Source organism: Quercus robur, chromosome 2, assembly GCF_932294415.1.
Source record: "Quercus robur chromosome 2, dhQueRobu3.1, whole genome shotgun sequence".
NCBI lineage: Eukaryota > Viridiplantae > Streptophyta > Magnoliopsida > Fagales > Fagaceae > Quercus > Quercus robur.
In genome coordinates this window covers 76,450,979-76,469,796 of record NC_065535.1, presented here as the reverse complement: position 1 = coordinate 76,469,796, position 18,818 = coordinate 76,450,979, and the positions used below count along the sequence as shown (strand labels likewise).

The following is an 18,818-nucleotide window of genomic DNA, read 5'->3' as shown; positions in this document are numbered from 1 at the left end:
CTCCTTAACAAGTGGTTGCACGAACAGTATGAGACAAAAAGGTCAAAAATTAAATTTGTTTTCATGGATTTAACATTTGATCTAAACTTAATTTATAATACATTTTAATTTGTATACGGTTCATGAAGTTAAAGTCATATCATATATCAAAGTCTTCATTTCTCCCCCCCCCCCCCCCCAAAAAAAAAAATCTCATCATTTCTACTCAATTTTTCTATCCATAAAAGTGGAGCAAAATTACATATTTAGCATTGTTTTTAACAAAAATGAGTTACGAAACTCTAACTGAATTAATCTTAGGAGAGTAAAATATCAAATTTCAAACCACATGTAGACAACTTCAATTTTGACCAAACCACAAGTAAATAAGTTGTAATTTGCTCTAAGATTTAATTTCTATCTCTGATTTTTTTTTTTTTTTTTCCTTTTGAGAATCAATTTCTATGTTTGATTTAATTGGTAGCAGGACAGATTCTTGCGAAACTTACTTTTAGGTCTTGCCCAAATTGAAAATATGTAGGGAAAAAGTGGGGAAGGAATAAAAAAAAAAGAAATGTTAAAGAAAGAGAAACGAATAGCAGCCCAATTTACAATCAAGCAGACTCGCACATGTTTAGAAACAACTGTCTAGTAATGATATATAAATGTAGGTGGATATGATTTATACAATAGAATGACAAACTATGGCTCTTTTGCTTCCATCATTACACCATGAGGAATGGAAGTGTACGATCTATCAGACAGTGTATGATTGCTGAATTGTATCTATATCAAGCCCCTTCAATCTCACCACTGATTCAACATGTCCTTTCAATGTACTCATTTCTCTTAGTCTGCAAAAAACAAGAAAATTGCAAGATTTAACAGGACCAAAGTGCCACAGTAAGGCAAATAACGTATAGTACATCTATGTCTTTCTTCTTCTTTTTGTTTTTAATACCATAACCATATAATAAAGTAGTATACATGATCTGAGTGTTCTAGTGATCTACATGTTAACCAATTTTACCATGCATGGTAAATATGACAGCCTGCAATTTCTTATAAGAGCTCTTTCCACAATCTCACTGTCTCAGAACATTGTTACAAATGGTAATTTAAACCGATTAGTTAGTCTAGTTGTAAATGCCACCAAAAACAGCCCAAAATTGTAACCTTAGGCTTAGGGCTGTAAAATAAATAAGAGATATAGGGTTCAATTCCAGATTACACCAAAAACTAATCAGTGGCCTAGCTTGATAATAAAGAGCAATCATCATGGAGCTGACGCCACAGGTTTGAAATATTATCGTATCTATCAAAGAGGGCTGTTATACAAGACAAACTAATCATGAATACTCAAATTAGACTTGTTAAGATGCTCATTGAGGCTCATTCATTAACTAAATGAACAATCTTGAAGTTAAGTTGAAGCTTGATTAATTAATGAACCAGGCTTGAAGAAAGTGAAGCTTGGCTCGGTATGTTCCTAAACACCAAAGATAATACTCTATATGGCTAATATGTCTAACTTCAAAGAAAAAAAAATATTTATATCATGTTTTGAAAATTATTATTGTTGTGGATAAATTAATCAGTAAATTTTTTTATTGAGTTTGGTGGATTTTACACTAACAAAGGTAAAAACATAGGTTTCTTAAATAAATATCATATTAAGTTAACTTATATAACAAATTTAACAAAGATTGTGGACAAGATCAAGCTTGTTCAAGAAATTAACGAACTAAGCTTGAATAGGAAAATTGAGCTCGTTTGAACTTGAGCTCAATAACAAAATAACCAAGCCCTGTGAACACCTTATTGTTCAGTTCATCTCATTTACAGCCCTAGTAAAGCCCATAAACATAAACATAGGTATCTTCCACATAATCACATCATTTCATCTTAGTCTAAAATCTAAATTAATATTTTCAAAGAGAGATAAAAGGACAGTATCATATAAGAGAGGGGGGAAAAATTAGCTATTTGTTAATATGCATACCTAGCAATCTCAGCTCGTCTTTTTGCCTCTTCAGCCATTTGATTAAGTTCTGAGTAACTTGCACGCTCAGTGAACATCTTGGACTCGGGTGGGTGAAGCCCATGGAGTGTCCTTTGTGCATGTGCCCATTTAAGCTCCCGTTCTTCCTTCCCGAAATCCTTTTTCCTTGTGAAGGCAATCTACAAAACATAAAATTTGACCACAACAAGTCATGGACAAGCTCTTCTCAACATTTTACTCTATTAAACCAGAATCATACATACCCTTTGCTCAATAACAAGATCCCAAGCCCTCCCACTTAAGGCATATCGGGTAAAGAACTTGATAAAATCAAGTGGGATATAAAAGATGATGTTATAGAGCCAGATAACACCAGCCCAGCCCCATCCAATCCCTTGAACTGCAGCAAATTTCCAGTTTGCGTAAACAGCAATCAGTGTGGCAAACTGCACACAGCAAGAAAATTAATAGATTGATATTTTCCATATATCAGTAAAGCAAAATCACAAAATGCAAGTGCAAAAATAGACGCACCAGCTGAGCAACAATAAAAGCTGCTACAAGTAACAAGCCAGGACGCTCAACAAAAGACCAAGTCCGGGATCTTGTCACGAATATGAGGGCCTGACTTACAGTACTCACTTGCAGATATACTGCTGAGGCAAGCCTTCTAAAATCATCCTCTTGCTTAAGGCTTCGAACCCCAAATGTACGCTGTATATTACATAATAAGGGTCAGTTCAAGCAACTGCGTACAAAATAAATCTTGCTCAGGAAAACACAAGCAGTCAAGGTAAAAGGAAGATTCATACATATGGATAGAGGTGGAAACACAAAATTTGATCATATACTAATTAATTTTATAATATCAGATAGTTTTAAATGCAAGATATGTCAAGTACATAAGACATTATTTCTAAGAAGAAATCATTAAACAGGATGAGACAAACATTGCCACAATTTTATGCAGATTTACCATATTACAGAACAGGATCAGTTTACATTGACGAAAAGAGGAAGGATGAATTGTGTGCATTTGACTTGCGCAATAAGAGGAATTAATGAAAAACATAATTGGCATAGGATGCCTTAAACTCCAAACATTTCAATTTATGCAAACATTTCACATGGAGCTATTTTAGTAAGAACAAAGGTGACATGGAAGAAAAACCAACATCTTTAGGACTATATCCATATTGGAGGCAAAAATGCCTCAATTATAAAAGCAATTTGATGCATGAGATTCAAGAAGACTCATGCTAATCAAATATTAAAATTATAATATACCATAAAAAATGGCTATGAGATTGGGCATATGTTATCTAACAAGATGTTGAACAAAGACCATAGATCTATTTTAATGGTGCCAATATGCAGACCAAAGTTTGATTAGTGTTGTGACTATCATCAGCAAAAATTTTAAGGTAGCTTACAGGAAAAAATTAAAGTAGCCTCAATGAGGATTAGATAAGACCAAGCTAACTGTGATGATTTACACTTTACACCTAAGCAGACCACTCACAAGGACTCTCTCTCTAATAAGGACTGCAAGCCTTAGTGAATTAAGGAATTATTGAGATGGTCAGTGGTATAAGAATTGAAAAAATAAATGTACTTTTACAAGTTGATAGGATATAGTGTTTATCATAGACTGAAGGCAAAAAATAAGATTTATGCAAATAATCCTTAAATTGCACATAGTACTTGGGATGATGATGATTATGGTGTCCTGGATATAACATGTGGGCTTGATTAGAATATTAGACAGCCTCCAAATAACAGAAACTATAAACATATCTAAATGATCAGGTATTCTCTACCATGACCTGCATAAATTTATGGATCATTTTAATTTATCAAAAGGATGACAAGTCTTACAGGAAAGAAGTCTGTCTTGTATGCTGCCCAGAAGAAAATGACTGTCATCATAGCCAAATAACCACCAAGAATTATTCCAGTTGTAAAGATCTCAGCTAGCTTCCAGCTATCTGGAAGAGGAGATGGCTTCACCCTATCCTTCGATATTGTCATAATGGTACCTGGCAAGCCATAGATCTTGTAAGGAGAAAATAGAGAACTTATCACCAAATAAAGAAGGACTTGGAGTGATTATTCTATTTTGTTCTCTTTGCAAGAAGAATTGTAAGAAGTGATTTAGAAAGAGAATAGAAAACATCTTGCTTATCTGAATACTTGATCAGTTATTCGGGAAAAACTATGGATAGTCATATGCTTATCAGATAACGAAGGAAATCACATCATTGAGGTAAAATATGAAAACAAACCATCGTTAAGGATAGCAATAATCAGCACCATGAAGGGTGGGAAGTCAAACTGCCATATGAGAGCAAGTAACATAAAACCAAGCTGTTGCAATCAAGTGAAAACAAAGTTAGACAGCTAAAAAGGATAAGATGTGATAAACATTATTCAGGAAAATGCAATCAAACCTTCTCTAAATATAGAATCTTGAAACCAACACGATATAACTTACCACAATACGTATTGTAATGGAAACTGCGTATATCTGCAACAAGAAGTAAGTCAATTAATTTGATGAATAATATTAATTAAACTTTGAGTACCACTATAATTCTTATTGCGATTAATATCTGTAGCATAATTGTTGTCTATTTCAGGAGGGCATGACACCATTTGGTGGCAAAGAATGCAGCAGGGTTTCCAAAAAAAGAGTAAAAAGATTCTCCTCTCCTAACGAGCCACATAATAACATAAGGTGAATCCTTTTAGTATAAACTGCTTTGTTCCCCCAACGGGCATTGCTAAGAACCAAATCAGCGTCTAATCTGAAGAAGCTTAAAACCCTCATCCTGTGTTAAAGATATCAAAGCCCAATTCCTAGTCAAGCCCAAGTTCAATCCTAATTGGTGTCCAAGCAAAGAAATCCTAATCCTACTTGTATATCCTCCTATAAATACCCTATTATGGTTCATTGTAACACATAGAGCTTATAGTAAAATGTAGCCATCAAGAGCTTGCCTTTGTGGACATAGGCCACCAAGCCGAACCACATACATTCCTCTCTTTATCTTGCTTCCATGTTGTGTCCCTGGACTATTTTATTTTCTCCTTTCTATTTAAACATGGTATCATGGCTATGTTCTATCTTTTCTAACATCCTGGATCCCCATAAGAAGGGATTGAACTCTTCTTGAGGTGACTTGAATATAGTAAGCATGTCACAAGAAAACTACCCATTATATGATAGATTATGAACATTTGATAAAAGCTTTCTGCAATCAAAACAGATGCTCACCGTGTAATTTTTCATCCTCTGGAATATTGCCCGACTAGTCAGTACAGCACTAATGATAACACTAAGACCAGGTTCTGTCAGAACAATGTCAGAAGCACTACGAGCCGCATCAGTTGCATCAGCGACAGCTATGCCGATGTCAGCCTTTTTAAGAGCCGGAGCATCATTAACTCCATCACCAGTCATTCCACATATATGCTTCCTAGCTTGCAGACGTTTTACTATCTCATATTTGTGCTCTGTACCAACCGATGCATTGAGGGCAGTCAGATAAACATGGACAAAAAAAAAAAAAAAAAAGGTTCTTCCCTAACAATAGAGAGATTCTTTTTTATCATATATCAATAAAACATAAGAAAAGTTATCAACATGCCTAGTTGAATCTAGCTGTCTCCCCAGCAGTGTTTAGGGGAACAGCTTCCTGCCACTAGCAGCTAAAGTGGGTGAATTTGAATTTGGACTAGGCTTAGTGATAGGTTATCCAGTGTGATTCACAAAAATTTGAAGAACAAAACTAAAATAAAATACCAGGGAAAACTCCAGCAAATCCGTCAGCTTTTTCAATCAGATCATCAACAGGCAAAGCAGCTATTGACTCGTCTTTGTTCTGTCCTAACAAAGCAGATGAAGGATACATGTTGGTTCCCATTCCCAGACGGCGTCCTGTTTCCTTTGCTATTGCCAGCTGATCACCTAATAGAGATTGAAAGGGGTCAAGCAGATGGAATATCACCAAAATAGTGAACCAAAGATGATTTCCTTTCTTAAGCATTATGGAATGGATTGACCAAGTTAAATTCGGGAGAACCTCACTTCAAACAACATATCATTGGATGTAAAAGCAAGGAAACAGCAACAGCAATATCAGAACCTTTATTAATATTCCAACCTGAACTACATGCTGCTATTTCAAAGAGGGGCCGCATAATTGATAGAAAATGGGTGATAATTACTATCAGTAGAATCTTTGACCAACTAACAACCTTAAGTGCAAAGGAATATCCTGGATGCTATTTGCATACAAAAGCCATAAGTAATATATATAAAACTGCAGATCAGGTCTTCACCAAAGTGACACAAAGCCTGTGACTTATCCTTTTGGCTTAAATCACTAGTCTGCAAGTTCATCATATAATTATTACAAAGCGATAGACAGTTGAGACCCAGAAGTTCAAGATGGAATAGATAACATAAAGTTATCATTCATACAATTTTATAGTTTAAATAAAACTTCAACGGTTTTAAACAAAATGTACAGTATGCCATCTGTAACACTCTAAAACCTCCAATATATCCACTGTGAAATCATTATAGCTATGATATGACCAGGCACAAAAGATGCCAAAGCATTGACAACATATACATATACAAACAGCTGTAATATCCTATTGTTATACAATGGCTACATACCTGTGATCATCTTAACATTCACCCCAAGATTCAATGCTCTTCGTATTGTCTCTGCACTATCATGTCTAGGCGGGTCAAATAAGGGCATGAGACCAATAAACTGCCATGGCCCTCCTTGGCTCTCCTTCCTCCCATCAGGAACTTCCTGCACATTAAATAATGAAAATTTCCAATAATAGCATGAATTATAATATGGAAAGCATATGTTAGAAATGAATTCACAACATAAACCAGACATAAGAGCATGTATGAGCATACCTGGTATGCTACTGCAAGAGAACGTAATCCTCGCTCTGCAAACTTATCAATCACAGCATGGACTCTACGTTCTATCTCTGATTTATTGTGTGCAAGATTCAAAATCTAGTAATAGAAACACAGGCATGAATTAGTCCATTTAGCATTCCAGAAGCATCAAGTTAAATAATATTAGTTGTTGATTATCTAACCTGCTCTGGTGCACCTTTGCTGACCCGATGCATTTTACCCTCACTGTCTATATATGTTAAAGCTGTTCGCTTATCAGTTGGGTTGAATGGAAGGAAGTGAACCTCTTGAATACCAACTCGAGCCTTTTTGGTAGTCAAGAGCAGAAGCAAATAAACATCATTAACACAAAAGCCAATGCTTAAGCAAAGTCCACTAACTAATAATCTTAAGTGCATTATCGCATGTAATATAGGCTGGCATAAAAGATTCAACTCAGCTACTTTAGCGAATGTACAAGATAAATCCTATCGGTAATGATATTTACCTCCTTTGGATCACTCAACATTCCCACTATAGCAGTGTCTATTGCATCTTGATTTTCCACTCGGGATGCTCGAGCTGCCATCAGAACAACAGTATCTGCGTCCACTCCCCTTGCAAAGATCTATTCAAATAAAATGTTGGAACAGGAATTATATTTAAGGAAGTCAGGAATGCATCCGTGAACGGCACAAACTTTTTTTTAACCAACCTCTATGAGATTCTTGTCAACTGTAAGCTTGTTCAGTGTCAGAGTCCCAGTTTTGTCACTGCAAAGCACATCCATCCCTGCCATTTCTTCAATTGCTGTCATTCTTTTAGTGATAGCTCCCTGCATATTCATTAAATAGTAGCCCATATATCCCATTAAGCATTGCACCATTAGAAAAGTTAATGCAATAAAACTGCAACACCCAGTATAACCAACCTGCTGAGATAAGCGATGGGACCCAATTGCCATTGTCACAGATAAAACTGTGGGCATGGCAATGGGAATTCCTCCAATAAGAAGCACCAGCAGATTGTCAATTCCTGGGCGGTACTTCCGGTGTTGAATTGGGTACATAACAATGATCTCTACAATCATCCCCACGGCAATTGAACATATACAGAAATTCCCAATTGCAGTCAAGACCTATTAAGCAAGTGCAAAGAGAATTTTCTCAACACAGATACAAATAGGAAAAACTAATCTGATTGCGGCAGGTAAAAAATAAGTACTGCAGGTTAAAAAAAAAACATGTTTAATTGATTGCAGGTAACAAACATAGTTATCTGTCATATTGTGTGTGGAAAGCAAATATTTATTCGTATAAGATTATAGTCACAAGAGTTGAAAACAAACCAGGAATTAAAATCAATTTTTTGAGGCAATTACTAGTATGATTCAGGAAGTAGCTTAATAATGATACCCGAGAAACAATTAATAGGCATTAGAGAATAAATTAAAATATATATATGTTATTCCCATACGTGATCATGTGCATCACTTTCTATGTAAGATATTACTCTATGGTAATCTCCACCAATCCCCTCCAATTTATTCAACTTGATCCTGCTTCCTTCATTAGCTTGTTATTTCTTTTGCCTATCAAATTTTTATTATCCTTCTGGTAGCTGTTGTTTAGAGTAAAGGAATTCACTTGCATTTGCATCTATTTACCTTTTGAAAGTGTCCCACTTGATTTGTGGAATCCACAAGGTGAGCAGCCTTGCCAAAGAAGGTATGAACACCAGTAGCAATGACCACTGCCTCAATCTCACCTTGTTTGCACGTGGAACCTGAATAAACACTATCACCAGGGCCTTTCGTCACAGGAAGGGACTCCCCTGTAAGTGCAGACTGAAAAGTCAAATATTAAACATAAGTCAGACAGCTCCACTTAGCCAATCTGCACAAAACATCGAAGGTTGAAAAATTACCTGATCAATTTTCAAGGGATCACCATCAAGAAGGCGAGAATCTGCAGGAATAATGTCCCCAAGCTTAACACTAATTATATCACCAGGAACAAGAATAGCTGCATCCTCTTCAACCCACCTCCCTTCTCTAAGGACCTTAAAAAAGAGACCAGAAGTGCATCAATTACCCAGATTATCAAACTCATAGCTCAAATTTACATCACAACAAATGGCAACAAGTAGCAAGAAGAAAGCCAAAATCATATAGTTAAGGAAAGGCAAAGACTTTTCCAACAAATACCTTAGCTTTGGGTGCAAGTCGGGCCATTAGAGCAGCAGCAGCGTTTCCAGCATTGTTCTCCTCTATAAAACTTATAGTTGAATTGATAAGTAGCAGAACAATAATCCCAACAAAATCTTGCCAATCAGGTGGTTTTCCCTGCAAAATATGCAGTCAGTACAAAGTTCCCCATAGTCAAAATCTCTTGAAATACAAATAATCAGAAAGGGAAATTAAGGGCTTCTTAATTTCCCTATACAAGCATGGAAAGTTTATTTCTTTTTTCCTTTCCTTGACTCTCTAAGCAACCAAAAAAAAAAAAAAAAGTACCACACAATAAAGAGGTTTGAAAAGAGAGAAAGCACTCACTCCTCCATTGGCAAGCGCAATGGCCATAATAGCTGCAGCTTCCATAACCCATGAGAGAGGGTTCCACATAAATCCTAAGAACTTCAAAAACTTACTTTCCTGTAAAAAGCAAAAAATTGTCAAATATAACCAAAAGGCCAAAGTAAATAAAAGAAGAAGAAGAAGAAATTTGAATATTTGTTCACTGCTCTGCTTGTTGCATAGGTAAATAATTCCAAAAAAAAAAAAAAAAAAAAAAACTTTTAGGCTTCATTAATCTTGGAAAATTTAATTCATTGTAAAGCCAAGAAAGAGTTCATCATTTATATCAGAAAAAAAATTGCTGGGAAAATTTTACTTATAAACAAACAGATAAAAGAAAAATATATATACAAAAAGAAGTACCTTTTTCTCTTCAAGCTTGTTGTAGCCAAAAATGGCCAACCTTTCCTGAGCAGACACTGTTGTGAGACCATCTTTGTTGCATCTCAAGGTCAGAAAAACCTCTTCAATTGGTACGTTCTCCTGCAATAAAAGTTCAATCCATAAATAAATAAACCATATTTAAAGTACAATTCATCCCAAACCCAACAACAAAAAATACCAAACAAAGTGAAAATTCCACACAAACCCACCAGAAATCCCAACCCCAGAAAGCAAATGCACCAAAAAGCAAAACTCAATACAGATAAAATAGTCCTCAGACAAAGTTTCAAAAAAAAAAAAACCAGAGAGGTGGGTTGCTCTGTTTTGGTACCAAGTCCACAGCTTCTTTTACCACAGCCTCCAAAACTTCAGTCTTGTCATCCATCTCAAAGCCTCTTGATTTTCAGGAGCACTACTAAAAGGGAATAAATATTAAGCGAAAAACGTCAAAACCACCCAAGGAAATCAATGGAAAAACAGTGCACTCTGTCTCATTTCCTTATGTTATACTCTGTTTTGCACCCTGTCTCTCTGCTTTCTCTGACACACACTCTCTCTCTTAAATCTTCCAGTGGCAGCTTTTTTCGGCCACGATTTTTGTCCTTTGGGGCGGATAAACAGCTCAAAGTAGATCATGTACTTGGCGGGTACACACATTCTATTAACTTCATTTTTATACTCTGGTTGATGCAATTTCCTTCTCTTTAGACTTTAATAGAGCAAATATACAATACTTGAAACTTACCTGGGACAGGTGTTTCCTTGTCTTACAAATAAAATGGAGCACTTCTTGTTTCGACGATTTTGTCCCTAGACGATAATGCTCTTCTGACAACAGTGACAAGTATCTTTATCAGTTTTTTTTTTTTTTTTTTTATAATAAATATGTAACTTATGAAACACTTCCTTTTTTTTTTTTAATTAATATTTGAGACACAACAATTTTTTTAAAAAAAATTTCAACTTTTTATCATCACCAGAGTAATATCACTTTTATTAAATACTAATTACAACAGACCATGTTAATTATTATTAAAAAAATTAAATCTCTAAATTTATTGTTTTATTTTTCTTAATCTTAAAATAAAAATAAGTGAAGGTTTCAATCGATGAGCCTCTCCCCATGAGAAGAATCCTACCGTATCATTGAACAATAAGTATGTGTTTTAGTAATTTATTTAATGAAATGTGAGATAGAAAAAGAAAATTACTTTAAGCATTTTATAATTGGCTTATTTCTCTAAAGCCATTTTAACCTCTCTCTCTCTCAAATAAGCTCTCCAAAACATAAGCCTAAAAACCAAGCACTCCAAAACATAAGCCTAAAAACCAACACTAGTTTACATCTTATTTTTTTAGTTTAGTAGATGCGATTGGCCTAATCAACTTGTACTTCTTTTGCTAAAAAAATGAAGTATGCATAAGCTTAAAAAACATGATTTTGGAACTGTTTTTTTAAGTGCTACAAAGTTGGCCACTCGAAGTAGGTTGTGCATGCAATTGGTGATGTGGTGGTTGTGATATAAAGTTGTTTCATTGATTATTCTAAACAGGAAATTTCATGGCTTCGAGGGTGCAAATGATGGAGAGGTTTTTGTTTTGACATGGATCAGGACTCAATCTGAGGTGTCATTGTTATCATTGAGTTTTGAACAACAAAATTGTTCATTAAGTTTTATCAGCATGTTTGATCTGTTTCTTTGAATTTCTCCATGTTTTTGTCAAAATTGTTTTGGTAGAGTAGATACATGACGTAAAGCCACCAACAATCCTTAACCTTCTACCAACGGTTCAAAACCTTGTATTCTCCTACAAGTTTAATAAACGGTTAAAATGACATGTTTTTGTTAGTATACCGTATACAATAAATATGATGTTAATAATAAGATCATATTTAAATGATGATATACTTATCGTAACATATCATATTAATAAATTGTGATTTTTTTTTTTTTTGTATCACCAGCATTTCTCGATTCTCATTTTGCAATCTTTATTGGGATCTTGATGAGCATGGTCAAATTTTCTACAAAGATAATTTGAAGAAATTGTCCAAATCTAATCGCATGCTACTGTTAGGGACAAGGAAAAAAATACAACTATTCATTAGGTTCAAATGTCAAAAAGCATGCTTAGAACTCCAGAAAACTCTAGGCCTAGAACTTACCTTTCTTTTTTTTTATTCTTTTTTTTTTTTTTGATAAGAGAACTTACCTTTCTTAGTTTACTGTATAGATCTCTTCTTTGTTCCTAATTGTAGTTTGTTCATATTTTTACAAACTACAATTAGGAATTCTCACTCAAGGGTATAAATGGCCTTTACTATTATTATTTTTATTTTTTTAATTTTTGGAATGAGCCAATGGCCATTATTGGCATTGGTATCTCAATTCTTGCGGTAGGTTATAACTTTATACTCTCAGAGTTCTCTTTTGTTTTTGGTGAAAACTCAGTCTCAGAGTTCTCTGGCATATTTGCTTAACCCAAAAGATAGAAAAGGACACAGGTGTGCGGATACAAGTATATTGAAAATTTCTTGGTATATGGATTGGAATAATGAAAGAAGGTCCAAGATAAGTAATTTCTATCTAAAAATATACATAAAACTTATATAGTGGAATTGGATAATTGCACCGTTTGCGTGCTAGTGACGAAAACCATAATAAATCTAATGAAAAAAATATATATATTTAAAAAAAAAAAACACTTGAAATTTGGAACGTGCGTTTTATAATTGCAACGTTCAATTATTATTATTATTTATATTTTTTGATAGAGCAACCTTCAATTATTATAATACATAGTAAGGAACTAAGGATACACTCGATGATAATACAAGAAAAAAAAAATTCCATCGACTACGAACATCATTATATATTTTTATTACGTTATTGCTTACTGGTACGGATGTCAACTTAGTTATGAGCATCCTCTTACTTATACGACTAAGAATTTTCGCATGCATTACTGCTTTACATTGTAATTTTACTTTATGGATTTTTGTCTATGTTACACTATTTAATAGTAACTCTTTATTTTATGTATTTTTGAACAAATGAACATCATTAGATTAGGTTGTATCATTGAACTTTTTAAGTACTTGAAAATTTCCTTCTCAAAAAAAAGAAAAAAGAAAAAGTACTTGAAAATTTTAAAATTATTAAAACTAAAAAAAAAAAAAAATTATCTCATCCATAAAAAGTTTAAGTTTCTTGAATTTTTTAAAATTGTAAATAAAACATGAATTAAAAAATATAAAAAAAAAAATCCAATTGATTTAAAATTTAACGTAATGAAATATGTAATTTAATGAGATTTTCAAACTTAATTTAAAAATTGGAAAGACTTGCTGACTATGTAATAGCTTATACCTATTCAAGAAATTTAAAATATATGAATCAAACTTCGATACATGTGTATATTCATATTTTTCAAACTTGCTTTAGCTTCGCAATAGCCAATAGGGTAGTTGGTTAAGTTCTTGACCACGCTGTAGTCATAGAGAGGATAGTAGAATATTGTGATCACCTAACTTACAAGGATTGTGGAATTTCGTATCGGTGACGGAACCATGTTAGAACAAGGGGACCATGGTCCCCTGACCTAAAGATAAATGATTTTTATTTTTATTTTTATAAATAATATATGGCCTATAACATTCTCAAACTGAAATTCTTTATTACATATATATATATATATATATAAATACTTATAATTGGTCCCAAAAATATACTTAACCCCCCAACCTACAGCTTCTCCTAAAGGTAAAAAAAAGGGTTAATCTTTTCTTCATATTCTTAGGTAATAAGGATAAGGATTAAGGAGTACCAAAATCAACGGTTTACCAACTTCTTATAGAATAGTTGTCGTTCTGGTTTACTTTTTCAATTTTCAACCACAATTATGGAATGCGTATTTTCAACCATATATATGAATATTAACAAAATTATACTTTGCAAGAAAAGAGAAGATAATTTTCTAAAGGAAACTTTGATTTATTATTTTGAAAAAGAAATTGTTTGGAAATTTAGATTGAATAAGTTATATATAATTTTTGGGATTTGGAAAAAAAAAAAAAAACCACCAACAACAACAACACAACTTTGTACTCCATTTTGATAGATGATTGATTATAAGTGCATTAAGATACAATTCATTTGTGTCCTTTCTTTTGTTTATATTTTGTTAACATAAAATGAATGCTAATTTAATTTTCATCTATTATTTTAGTTTTAAATCTTAATATATTTTTTTATTTTTAAATTCTAGGATTTTTGGGGACATATTTTGGAACAAAGTCTCTCTCCAAACTAGTTTGGAGAGAAACTCTACAAACTTCTCATATATCTCTATATTAAGTGTGAATTTTGAAAATTTAACTATTAGATTGCATGTTCTTATTATATTCTTCATGCATGTAAAATTTCAAGAAAATCAAAAATCAATTGCTATCTCATCAAACAAATGTTAAAATTTCAAATTTTTATGATCTAAAATTGTGTATAAAAAATAAGTTTATTGATCAAATAGTAAATAATATCCAGTTTGAACGAAATTTGATATGCATATTAAGAACATAAGGAACATGAAATTCAACGGTTAGATTTTCAAAATTCACATAAAAAAAAGAAATATATGAGAAATTTGAAAAGTAACTTTGTTCCATATTTTGGCCCTCCAACACTAAATTAGCTATTTTAACTATTTTCTGTTGAATTGGTCTTTCATTTGAAGATGGAGGTTCCTAACAAATTTATGTGCATTTTACTAATTTCTTGTACTAATCTGATTGGAGTAAATAACAACTTGGTCACTTACTTAGTTGCTTAGTTTTTTGGGTTCTAATTAAATCAAAACTTTCACCTTAAACCATTCACTTAATTAACCATTAATTAATGAATAAGATTTTAATAACTACATAATGATAGAGTCCTACAAACACTAGAAGACCCTAATCCACGTTCTATAATCTTCCACCCATTAATACAGGTTAGGTCCAAAACAGTACCAAGTACCAACCACTATATCTGTATGTGACTATCTTATCTAACCATCCCTCATGCTTGGTCTAAACCTTGCGTGCGTAGTAGTTTTCTGTCCATTACAAAGACCATCATGTCTGACTATTAAGTAGGAGCAAACATAAATACGTATACTTTAAAGTCTTAAAAGACACCAAAAAAGAAGGGTCCTGTCTTCGAAGAAGAAGTGTCCCCCCTTGAATGTTCAAACTCTGGCACAAGAAAAGTCATGAGAGTCAGTGAGGTGAGGCAAGAATGTCATTTTCTTTTCTTTTCTTTGCTTCCTCTTTCACTCTTTTTCTACTCCTCCTTATCTTGCTTCTTCTTCTTAAATACTTGGTTTGATTTCTTTATGTGGTTAGGTAACCCTTTTTTAACACCCACTTGAAATTTGTAAAGCCTTGGCTTTGCAAAAACAGTGTACGTTTTTTCCTTCTCTCTCTCTCTCTCTCTCTCTCTCTCTCTCTCTCTCTCTCTCTCTCTATATATATATATATATATATATTGTTTTATTTAGGGGCTATTTGGTAATATATATGTATTTCTATAACATTCAAATACATATTTTCACAATACTAAAAACTAAACAAACGATACTAAAAATTTTCAACCAAATGGACCTCCCAACTCCTTTTCTTCCTATTTTGAGGACACGTATAGTATGCGTTTGGATTTAAATTATTTGAGTTGTGTTTGGGGTTTTTTTTTTTTTTTTTTTTTTTTCTCTCTCTTTTGAACCAGCGCCTTTTGCACTATTCATGGGACATGAACAATGCATTAAGGTAAATGCACAGTATTTTTAGCGTAAACAGTAACTTTTTTATTATTTTCAATTTTAAATAAAATAAGCAGTATCCAAACGCACCTGTGGGGCCAGAGAGTTTGTGACCCCAGTCCATTTCATGTTAAGGCCCAAGACCTGCGTTGAGGAGGTGCAGGGCCGAGTACGCATCATGAGGGTCATGGAAGGCCTAAGGAAATGGCCGAGGACGAGATCCTGCTCGGCATGCCATAAATGCCCCTAAAAGGAAAAGTGATCATAGTGTGGGAACAGCATAAGTAAAAGGCTGCCAGAACTGCAATAAAGCATTCTGCACCTGACAGAGCCATACTCTTCAACCTTTACAACCACTCCCAACCACTTTAGGTATGGGCTGATGGGACAAGTATCAGTCTTGGAAAAGTCGATCCTACACGTGGACGAAGGATAAGGAATACAGGCTAATATAAAAAGAGGAACAAGCAATCCGGGAGAAGGGGCTGGGAAAAATGGCCAAAAACCAGAGCCTCCCAGCCCGCCTCCAGGAGAAAGACTCCTAGAGCGAACACGATTTAATTATGTATGAACACCACGGAAAACCACTGTCTTGTGACCAAGGCCTAGCCTTTCATACCCACGCTCTACAAATTATATTGTTTGGGCCTATTTACGTGCGAACCCAGTATCGTTTTGGGTCGTTACAAATTGTATCCTTGCAGCACCCATAAGGTAACCTTTCCAATTCACAACTACTGTCTACTGGTGACTAACCCCAATTGAAAACCTCTTTCTGTCTTTTTCATAGGGAATAAAGACTCTCATATATTGTTTTCCACAAAAGTTAGGTGGGTGTTCTTAGAAAATGGCAATGGAAGATCGGGTATGCCCCTTTTCTTTCTTTTTATAATTTTTGTACTATTTTTTTTTCAACTTAATTGAAAAAATGATGGTTTGAAAGTACATTTTTTTTTTTTTTTGCACGTATACAGATACATAAAAATGATGGGTTTTTCTTTTTATTTTTATTTTTTTGAGCAAGCATTGGCGATGTTTGTGCATGCAATAAGCACTAATTAAATAGTTTCTGTAAGGGCTTAAAACTCTTTAATCAAACGACTAGACAATGTCTTTTGATTAGGGTATACAAACTATTCAATCACCATGCAAACGACTAGACAATGTCTTTTGATTAGGGTATACAGACTATTCAATCACCATGCAAATACAGTTTTTTTTTATTTTTTTTATTTTTTTTATTTTTTTTTTATGGGATGCAAATAAGGTATTTAAAATTATGAAAAAAGAAGAAGAAGAAGAAGAAGAAGTAATCTTGAGTAAATAATACTTATACTGTAAGGGCACAAAAATCTCAGGCGGCCCAACAACGATGTCGGGCTCGCACACGGAAAGTCCCTCACAATACTATTTGTAGAGAGTGGGCTTGAAAGGCCAGCGTTGGATCACAGGGCGACATTTCGGGCCGGACTGTAGGTGAACCAATACGAGAACGAGCTTTGGGCTGGGTATTCAGGCCCTTCAATCTTGTATCCAGGAGGATTTGGCTCCTCGGATCATGTCCGAGGAGAGATGATGCTGTCTCCGGTTACCCGTCGGTGGGCTTTTAGGTGGTGTCCGGCGTATATTATCCAGGCATTCTCTTTCATCAAGTCTTTCTCCAGAAGCTCGATGGGAGCCCCCTCCTTTGGTCACATAACATTCTCTTTTATACTAGCCTACGTTCGTTGTCCTTCGTCCACGTGTAGGGTCGATCTTTCCGGGGCAGATATCTGTCCCATCAGTCTAATCCCAAAATTGCTGGAGATGATCCATAAAGCCTAAGATCCCGGCTCTGTTAGGGGCAGTGTCATGTCAGGGAAGGGTATTAAAGACAACTTCCCCAGGATATTTTCTAATCTTTCTAGCTTACTCGTGTTCCATTCCTATCCCTGAGGTTTTGGACCTGCCGAGGACGAAACCGTCCTCGGCTGTGTCTTCGGGCCATTTTTTACTTTTCCTAGTTTCGAGCTTGGGCCCTGGCCTCCTTCAGTTTAGGTCCGGTGGGCTTTCCATAAGCGCGTGGGCCGGACCTATAAACTATTGGACCCCACATTAGCCCCTCAAAATCCTGCTGTCCAACGTCATGGTAGGACAGGTGGATTTTGATGATGTCAAGCCCTTATTGCCGTTCACTTTCTTCGGATCTTGATCAACACTGGCGACTCTTCCCCTCCCCAAGGAACGCACCGGTTTATGAGCCGTTTTTCCTGGATTTGAGCACGTTGCCGTTATGCCGCGTGGTTATCTGCAGCGTGTCTTTAATGTCTTCCCATTTACGAGGCCTCCCAGATGCAACGGTTACTGATGGTGTGGGAGAACGAAACGGCGCGTTATACTCTGGATTTCCCTGGGGATCTGAATGTGTCACATACCCTCTTCTTCGTTCCCTATATAAAGAGAGAAGACTGAGGATGACCTTTTCATATCCGAATCCCTCACGTTCTTCCCAGAATCCACTTCCCCCATCCGGTTACTCCCTGTTCAATAATATTTATCTCATAGTAATCCTCCATGAACAAATCCTTCCTTTCCCAGGAACGCCATGTCCTAACAAAACTCGAGATGGCTCGGTCGGGGCAAGGATGGCGGAGGCTTAAGATTTGCCTCCCCATTCTTTTAGCCAAAATCCGAAGCAGGGACTCGTCACACCCCATTTCTGGTGTGACTGAGTCGAAAATCTCCCTTGTCATCTCCATCTGCTCTCTCATGAGCATACCTAATAAGGCTCCCCCTCTCCCTCTTTTGCTCCTTTTACTTTCTTTTCATTGCTTCCCTCTTCTTCTCCTCCTTCCCGCTCATGTCCTCCATCTTCTTTTTCCCTTGCATTCTTCAGTGACAAGAGCTTGCTGAAGTGCTTCCATGTCTTCCAATTCTTCTTCCTTCTCCTTCATTATTTTTGTATAAGGATCTTCTCCTGATATGAGCAGTACTGAGGCATAGATTTCAGAAAGACTTTGAAGGCGAATTCAGAAGACACTTGATGGTTCACTTATTTGTATTACGGATGTTGTTACTGTCTTAGCAGTTCATTTTTTGTATAGGCTTGTTTAAGCCCTTCCTTGTACGTTGTAACAATTTTTCATATTAATAAAAGTTATTGTTACTCT

At 35.0% G+C, this 18,818-nt stretch overlaps 1 protein-coding gene across 2 annotated transcripts; it reads right to left on the bottom strand.

The window, feature by feature from the left end:
• Positions 1–561: 561 nt before the first annotated feature.
• LOC126715079 (plasma membrane ATPase 3-like) lies at positions 562–10,655 on the bottom strand. Of its 2 annotated transcripts, none has more exons than XM_050415509.1 (21): positions 10,205–10,655; positions 9,853–9,972; positions 9,469–9,567; positions 9,121–9,258; positions 8,841–8,975; positions 8,581–8,760; positions 7,846–8,052; positions 7,630–7,749; positions 7,423–7,542; positions 7,118–7,240; positions 6,927–7,031; positions 6,669–6,813; positions 5,787–5,951; positions 5,259–5,497; positions 4,476–4,508; positions 4,267–4,348; positions 3,860–4,020; positions 2,516–2,695; positions 2,245–2,427; positions 1,982–2,160; positions 562–833 (listed from the first exon to the last, which is right to left on the bottom strand). In XM_050415509.1, the coding sequence occupies exons 1-21, from the start codon at positions 10,256–10,258 to the stop codon at positions 737–739; spliced, it is 2,865 nt and encodes a 954-aa protein (XP_050271466.1). In that variant the 5' UTR covers positions 10,259–10,655; the 3' UTR covers positions 562–736. The 2 variants fall into 2 exon arrangements, with proteins under 2 accessions (XP_050271466.1, XP_050271467.1); XM_050415510.1 differs by having other exon boundaries at positions 10,176–10,654.
• Between the last annotated feature and the right edge of the window lie 8,163 nt (positions 10,656–18,818).

Excerpts from the sequence above, each read along its gene's own strand:
- LOC126715079 (XM_050415509.1), bottom strand. The coding sequence starts at position 10,258 with ATGGATGACAAGACTGAAGTTTTGGAGGCTGTGGTAAAAGAAGCTGTG. Across the intron at positions 5,498-5,786 it reads ATTTGCTGGAGTTTTCCCTG|AGCACAAATATGAGATAGTA; the intron begins GTATTTTATTTT and ends CGGTTGGTACAG. Across the intron at positions 2,428-2,515 it reads CTTTTATTGTTGCTCAGCTG|TTTGCCACACTGATTGCTGT; the intron begins GTGCGTCTATTT and ends TGCTGTGTGCAG.